At 45.6% G+C, this 8,502-nt stretch overlaps 1 protein-coding gene across 1 annotated transcript in view; it reads left to right on the top strand.

Annotated features, from left to right (window-relative positions):
* The window catches only part of A1CF (APOBEC1 complementation factor), a 20,124-nt gene that overhangs the window by 8,837 nt on the left and 2,785 nt on the right, over nt 1-8,502 (top strand). The window contains exons 6-9 of the mRNA XM_010136400.1: nt 2,498-2,595; nt 3,504-3,777; nt 5,325-5,509; nt 7,752-7,888. Coding sequence (XP_010134702.1) covers nt 2,498-2,595; nt 3,504-3,777; nt 5,325-5,509; nt 7,752-7,888 — 694 coding nt within the window. The remainder of the gene's footprint in view (nt 1-2,497; nt 2,596-3,503; nt 3,778-5,324; nt 5,510-7,751; nt 7,889-8,502) is intronic.

Genomic DNA, 8,502 nt, shown 5'->3' with positions numbered 1-8,502 from the left:
GAAATTCCACCAAAAACCAATAAAGAAAAAATAACCAATTTCTGCGGCTCGCCAAGCCACATGGTCCATTAGGCTTTAGTAACGTATGCTTGGCAATGAGAAAGAGCCTTTCATCTCGTTCCTTTTAACTTACTTATATTAATTTTTAAAAATACACTACAGAGTTTAATTTTTCCTTCACTAACTTTTCATTTCTGCTCTATACATTTCTTTTCTCCCTTTTTTTTTATTTTAACTAGGCTGCAATGCAAAGATCTTTATGAGGTTTCTTTATGAGTCTTTTCTGTCCTTGTAATGTTTCTGGCTGATACTTTAAGCCACCATCAGGCTGTTAAGAGATCCCATTTCACCCTTGAGTTAACTAGGTGTCACCCCACTCTCTTAACAGTTTCCTCCTTTATTTGTTCTAAGAAAAGTTTGCTAGCACAACAACAGATCATCTAAGTCATCCTTAATTTTTCTTTCATCACTTTATAATTCTACTCCTTGTGCTGAAAATTCTTATTTCAGTACCGCTTGCCTAAAGTGTCCGTTTGATCCAGGGCATTAAGAAGCAGTTCTGACAATAGCAAGTTTATCCAATAAAACATGATCCTAAACAAAGGTGTTACAAACCAGAGGTCCCCATGACAGAGCAATTACCACATCGCTATGGACTCCATAGACACTACCAGGAATGCTGCTTATGCATCTCAAGTTGTAATATAGTACAAGTATTACCCCTTAAACCTGTGCCAAATTCAGTTCTCGGTGACTTCTATAGAGATACGCATCACTTTTCCCATTGAAAATCCCTGCCTTTGCTCCTTAGAGATTTCTACAGAAATCTGTGCCCCGACAAAGTTTCCAGCAAGAAGGTCGTACTCTCCAAATGTAGTTATGGGACAGTATTCCCCTTGCAATCTCTCATGGATAGTCTCTCCATGGAGATGACTCAAGGGTGGGTATCACATTGCTTTGCCCCAGCAGAGGCAGAAGAAGGGAAGAGAAACATTTTTGGCTCAAGTGAGGATCAGAAAGCTCTCAAGGAGGCAGAAGGGGGGTTTTCAAAACACACAGAGTTCATTAAAGCCTTGACTTGTAAACAAGGTATCAACCTGTAACTTTCGTAACTTCAGACCTAGAAAATCACCCTCCAATCCCAGGACATGCAGTGCTGCTTGCTGTTTGGGTGTCATTATGAAGACATGCAGACTGGTCGGGTTATAGGCTGGGATAGGCTTCATTTAGTCCCCTGGAGCTTCTAATGACTCCCCTGGAACTCCAGAGAAATGTATTTTCTCCTGCAGTTATTTATGTAAGTGCTTTTTGTGGCAATACGACATTTCGCTGGGCACTTGTTCAGCTTTAAAGAGTAATAAGCCAACAGAGGAGTTTTTCAGCATCCCTTAGCCGTATTTCCAAAGGATATGTTTGGGGGTGTTACAGTTTGGGTGACCGGGGTGATTGAGGATGTGCTTCCCAAGCCGCAGGAGCGGCAAAGATGAACAATTAAAGAAAAGGCACATGTCTGAAGACCAGGAATAGGACCAGTGTGGTTATTTTGGAGACAAATTTATCTCAGTAACGGGAAGTTCCCACAGCAGAGCAGGTGACAAGGGAAAGGGAAAGGTGTGGAAGATAGACATGGAAGAGAGGAACACATAGCCATTTACATTTGAATTATTTTAGGTAATCACAGAAGCGTAAGAAAGATTCAGGCTGGATGCAGCAGCGTGGGAGTCTCCAGCCCAGCCACGTTCCCAGCAGGATCAACACCCCAGCTGCAGCAGGATGATTGGGGCCATATCCAGGAGAAGCGGGGATCCCTGGAGATGAGGATCCCTCACCACTTGAGAGCCTGTCCCAGGGATCCCCCACTCGCGTGGGGGGAAAGGCTGTTCCTTCAGGCCAGACCTGCTGCAGCGTAAGTCCCAGACAACTCCCATGCTCCCACGCTGCTTTGTCCTGGGCAGAACCAGCCGCTCATTCTTGCTGAACATACCGAGTTGAAAGTTAAGAGAAGAGCCTCCTTGTTTCAGGGCAGAAGCATCAGCTTTCCTGAAGCTGCCTCTGAGTAACGTGTATGACGCTCAGACAAAACCACAGAGATGCCATCAGTGGCGGTGTTACCTGTAGCTCACCAAATCCTGGGCTGTTGCAGAAGCTCCGCCATCTGCTCTCGGTGGTCTGTCACAGAAGGGAAATGTAAAACCAGAGATAGCATTCAACAGAGCAATTTGGACAGGAGAAGACCACTCCAGGGTTATGGGAAACGTACTGGCGTCTGACCCCAAATACTTCTAACTTGCCTTGAAGTACTACAACCGTTACACATTTAGTGTTAACTTTCCCGCAGCATATACATCCTAAGAGGTAAGAAGACACCGTGCCCTTGTTCTTTTACCCGTGGTCAGCCTTTGCTCTCCAAGGGCTCATAACCAACCCAGTAGCTCTTTCAGATCTGTGTTTTCCAGCTAATACCCATTGCCAACTAATTTTCCAATGTTTTCTGCAGGTGCGGTAGAGAGAGTAAAGAAAATTAGAGACTACGCCTTTGTGCACTTTAACAAAAGAGAGTATGCAGTGGAGGCTATGAAAGCCTTGAACGGGAAGGTAAAGCCGCTGGAACTGCTGATTCATGGGACTTCAGTGCAGTATGTTACATACAGCTGAAACAAAGCTGCCGGGGTTATTAGCTACAGAAACATCCTGAAGGCGTTAACCCCTATTTTGTCTTTGCAGGCTGATTTTATACTCCTGAATTCGTTTTTCAGCAGCTCTGATGTACACAAACTGTTAATTTTGGCTTCTCACTCCTCACATTCGTGCTAAACGTTTGCTCAGCTCAGATTGCCATTCACTGCTCAAAAAAAAAAAAAAAAAAAGGAAAGCAGAGCGAAGCCCAAACAAGGACTAGCAAATGAGGGGTTACGGTACGGGTTCCCTTGGCTCATGCTTACATCCTTGTTCCACGTCTGCCAACAAAAACACTCACAGAGCAGCGTGTGAATGACAAACTGGGACAAACAAGGTCAACCCAAAACATCTGCTCCAAATTCAGTTGTGGGTTTACAGGGAGATTGCTGTATTTAGTACTTCGCACTGCGTGTAATTCACAGCACTGTAATGCACGAGCTGTTCCCAAAGAGGTGCTAATCCTGCTCCTATTTTTATCACTACTGCTATTCTCCATAGGAACCCACAGAGTCTTACTGACTTAACGTGCTACTTCACAGGGAAGCCCTTTCGAAGGCTTCACAACTGCACTAATTCAGTTAAGGAGTCGCTCTCGGATGGGATCAGGGCTGGGTTCTCTCAACACATTAAGCCTTCACCCAGCCAGTGCTTTCTTCCACCTGTGGGAGGGAGATTTTACCTTTTTGGAGTGGTTTTCTCATCTTCCCATCCAATCAGCATACCCTTTGGGGAAACTACCTCCCTAGGCAGGGTAATCCCTATGCACTTCACAGACTTACGCTTGTGCTTCTCCTGTGCTCTCTCCTCACCGCCCCGGCGCAAAGGTGCTGGATGGGTCCCCGATTGAGGTGACGTTAGCTAAACCAGTCGACAAAGACAGCTACATCAGATACACCCGGGGCACAGGCGGCAGAGGTACCGTGCTGCAAGGAGAATACACCTATGCCTTCGGACACGTGTATGACCCTACCACCACCACCTACCTGGGTGCTCCTGTTTTCTATGCACCCCAAGCCTACGCAGCTATCCCCAACCTCCACTTCCCCACCACCAAGGGGCTCAGCAACAGGAGCATCGTCCGGCCCCCGTCCATCCGAGGTAACTCCGAGTATTCATCTCTAGCAAAATACCTCCTCTGGGGCTTGGGTGGCTGCTCCTAGGCTTGTGTTGAGGGTGTTGGCTTTGCCTTGGATGCTGGAAACCTTTCAGAGAGAGATGGAAAACAGAGTTTTTAGGTTCTGTCCTTCACAAAGGCATAGCAATATTCCAGCAGACTAAGCAGGGCATGAAACAACAAGCATTTTGCCAGAGCAAACCTGAGCGAGCTCCCAGATTGTCCTCAGTTCACTGTAAACAGACCACGAATTCTCCTGGTTTTGCCCCAGCAGGGAAGACCAAATAAAACAATTTTCCTTTCCCCTGTTCAGAGACAGCTCCGTCAACCATCACCACACAGCTCTCCGCTGTGTTTCCTCTCCGCTCTGAAGGTCACTGGGAAAGTTTTACCAGTCTCGGCGTTTTCTGAGCATTTTCAAAGCCATGGAGTTTCCCAAGGAGGTCACAGTGCCCTGACGCAGGGTAGGGAATCAGCACTGAAATCAAGAATACCATTAATTGTGTGCTCTGGGAGATGGACTCCTTTTTTGGAGGGATCATTAACCTAATAATAAGCAGTGTATGAAAGCAGAGAGTATTTCTGAAAGCCACTGGGGCTCTGCCTTTGATCTCAGGTGACCTCGCCTGGGACCAAATCAAATCCCCACACTCAGATACTCTCAAATTAAATAACATTGCAGGCATTGTTTGATAAGTGCAGAAATAAGCTCGGGGGCTAGCAAAAAAAAAAAAAAAAATTCTGCCCGTTTGAGCTTCCTTCCAAAGGTGACGGCTGTGAAGTAAGCTTGTGTCCCCAAGCCCACGGCCAGGTCCCACGGCTGGCTGGGACCCTCTGTGGCACCCCAGTAGGGATGGAAAGGACCATGCCAGCCAGTTTTTTGTCTCTTCCAAAGGAAGGGGACAGGGGAGTGGGAATTGCCCTTGTTGCCCCCCATGTTTTTGCCTGCACAGGTGAAACCAGCTTCCATGAAAGCGCATCGTGAAAGGTACAGAGGGGATAACGCACCAGCCCTCTCTGGCCTTACAGCCTCCCCAGACTCCCAAGTAGGGCTCCCTGAGGAAAAACTGGAGTGTAATGGGGGATGGGGAGGGTGAGGAAGTGTTTGGGTTCATATAACCAAGGGATTGTATAAATTCTGAATTCTTCAAGAAAGTGAAATTATGTTCGTGGGTAGCAAGTGATACCAGCTGTCCCCTCTCTGCCTTTCAACTACAAATCTGGGTAGAAAGATGCCACAAAATCAAAACTGAGAGAAGAGAGAAGATGGAAATGGAGTCAGAAAGAGGCAGGGTTCCCCCTGAAAAACCTCACCTGTCCAAGCATACAAGCCCAAAAAGAAAAGTTGTCAATGTGGAACCTGGGTTATCCTAGCAGCGGGCCATGGGGAGCTCCTGCCCTTCTTCTTCCCGCACCTGGCAAGTGGGGCTAACTTTTCCATTTCAGCAAGAATCAGGGTAATTTTTCCGGTGATTTGATTCAGTTTAATGCCTTCTTACATTCCTAGAAATTTACATGAATGTACCTGTAGGGGCTGCGGGAGTTAGAGGACTGGGAGGTCGTGGCTACCTGGCGTACACGGGCCTGGGGCGCGGATACCAGCTCAAAGGAGAAAAGAGGGGAGAGGATAAACTCTACGACCTCTTGCCAGGAATGGAGCTCACACCAATGAACCACGTCACGCTAAAGCCCCAAGGAATCAAACTCGCTCCTCAGGTACGTGCATGAAAAAGAGAGTCAATATCCCGGCCAGAGGTTGCCTTTGCCCAAAAGGCTTTCAGGAAAACAACTCCCTGGTTGAATCTGCACTGGGCACTGATAACTAAATCCATTCTTGCATCTCAAAAGACATTAAAAAAAAAAAAAACCTAAAACACTAGTTGCATCTTGCAATACCCACCCATCTCACTGGAGAACAGTGTCTTCCCTTCCTCAGAGGGGAGTTTCCATAAACGCTCATGGCTGTAAGATGAAATCCAGCTACGGCTGTAAAGAAATTACCACCTCAAACAGGTCTGATAAACAGGATGCATCACCTGGGGCTTCACCAAGGAACAAATGCACATGTATAGAAAAATAATACCCATTTTTAAATCATTTATGGGGAGAGAAATGTTGACTGCCTGCACAGTGCAGCCCAGCACAGAAACTCTGGTTGCTCAAGGAGTCTTTCGATGGGGTTGTGTGTGCAGGACCAGGATCCAGATGGATGGATGAGGGCTGAGGAGAACAAACCAAGAAAAACTTCCCCAAGTTTCTGAGGGACTGTCTCTCATGGCAACTCCTTTCCCCTTACATCATCCAAGTAACGTGAGAAAGTAACTTCACTCTGAATCTTGAAGCACATCTTCGCCTATTAACATTTCAATTGTCACAGCATCTGGTTCGCCAAAGTCCCTGAAAACATCCTTTCTTCCTCAGAAAATTCAAAAGTCTTCCCCCCACCCCCAACCAAAAAAAAAAAAAAATTTCACAGTCCCGTTGCTCTATTTTATCAGCATATAAGAGAGGTGAAATAACCTGGCTGGTGCTGCACTGCCTTAGGATGGGTGAAATTCGTTTTTGAATCTTCCCATCCATGCCAAGCCGAGCATGCACTTCAAATAGTGCAGTAACAGTACTGGAAACTTGCTGCTATTTCACAACAGCAGGTCTGAAACAGCTGCAGCTTGCTTCACGACGGCCTCGTTAACAGGACAGCCTCGTTAATACCTAAGCCGGGCAGCCTTTCCCACCCGCTGTACTGGGACCGTTTCAACAGCATCTCTCAGCGATGGGTCTCATTCCCACTGTCTATCTAGCTGGGGGTATTGAGAGTTTAAAGGCTGGTGTAACGTTATAAAACCGACACCCAAATAAAGGCGTTGGGACAGAAGGAAACAAGTATTGCCATAGTTGAGAAATGTAATGAACTAGTTTATTTACACTACAAAGTTCAAAACTTCAGTTGGAGTTATGATTACAAAATAAAAAGCAGCACTGGCATTTAAATTCTACATTCTAGTTTTAAATAAAATTCGGTGTAAAATTTTAAATAAGGTAGACCACAGAAAGACACAAGTTGGCGGCACCCAGAGGTGTCCAGTCTGAGCCAGCTGGCAGCATGACCGATGTCACTAAGCCCCAAGACCCAACACCTTCTCAGGTGAGTGTCAGATGCGGTGGAGCTACTCGAAAAAATAACCGGTCTGACCACCGCTCACAGGGAGGCATGGGAACACCACACTGTGTTCAAACCCACTTGGGACAGCACATACCCACTGGGTTAACAAAAAAAAAAAAGAGGAACAGAAAGCCAAAGCAAGAGCATTTCCGGACAGCGACTCCTAATTACCGGGGGTAAGCAGTGCTCAGGCCAGGGGCACTGTGGTTCAGCATTTCTCTTTCAAACTAGAGGCAGAAATTGCCTGTTGAAGGCTGTATAATTAATAGGATGGAAACACGGCCTTTTTTTCTTTTTTTTTTCTTTTCTTTACTTTTTAAAAATACTATTTGGACTTTTCAAGCACTGTAACCCACTGAGCCAGGGCAACAGAGACAACACACCCAGGCAACAGAGCAGAGAAGATGAATGCACCCCTAGTGTTTCCTCACTGTTAAATAAAAGCGTATGCAGAGAGTTTCTGGGGATAACGCGAAGGAAATCACGCCGGTAACAGAATAAAATAGCTGATCAGCAAAAAGAGAAAGACGTCCGATTTAACGGGATAGTCATTAACTTCAGGAATGAACAGATTTTTACAGTCTAAGACATTTAGATGAATCTTATACCTTGAGTGAAGGTAGTATCCTGTCTGCCTTTGGTGGTGGTGGTGGTTTTTGTGAAGTCTTGTGGAAACTGCCACAACACCCCCGTGAAAACCTTTTGGAGGGAAGGAAACCAATCAGTGCGGGAGCAGGGCAAGACGGCTACTGAGCATCAACAAATCTGAGCAAAAATCCCTTTTCTCCCTTCTAGATCTTAGAAGAAATCTGCCAGAAAAACAACTGGGGACAGCCTGTTTACCAGCTCCATTCTGCAATCGGGCAAGACCAAAGACAGCTCTTCCTGTACAAAATCACCATCCCTGCCCTCGCCAGCCAAAACCCCACCATGTATGTAACCGTGCGAGGTTTTATTCGGTTGAGGATTTTTATTTTTTTTAAAATGGCAGAATTTTCTCCTCAAAATCCAATTGCACGGGTCTCTGTTTCCTTTCTTAAAAGTATATATTAGGGAGAAAAATGTCCACAAACTGAAACAGACCGGGAGCGATGTCTGCCATGCTTGGTGCTCTCTCTCTGGTGGTACAAAGATTACAGAAAGCCAGAAATAATCCAGCAAAAGGGTGATTTTTAGTAAAAAAATAAAGCATACAATAGCTCTGGTGGGAAAAAGAAACCAGCTTGAAGGAACATGCTGATAAATCAGATCCAAATACGATTCTAAACATTCGTGATATAAAACACTGTTTGCTGTGTGTTTTAAAGAAAAACCCAGACTGCAGCAAGCTTTACTCCAGACTGAAAATGCTCCAAAAGGATGTTGTGTCCAAAATGAGATCCAGGGCTGATAAACTCAGCAAAGAAACGGGACTACGAGGAGAGTAATTTTGTTAATGCATCAGCACAGTAAAATGATGTTTCCGTTTGATATGTGGGATGATGCCCTCTATGAGCGGATCAAAACATCTTGCAGGAAAGTCCTAGAGAAAAAAAAAAAAAAAACA

The sequence above is a fragment of the Buceros rhinoceros genome, unplaced genomic scaffold (genome assembly GCF_000710305.1).
Source record: "Buceros rhinoceros silvestris isolate BGI_N320 unplaced genomic scaffold, ASM71030v1 scaffold15365, whole genome shotgun sequence".
In the NCBI taxonomy this organism is placed as follows: Eukaryota; Metazoa; Chordata; class Aves; order Bucerotiformes; family Bucerotidae; genus Buceros; species Buceros rhinoceros.
This window is presented reverse-complemented; position numbering and strand designations above follow the sequence as displayed.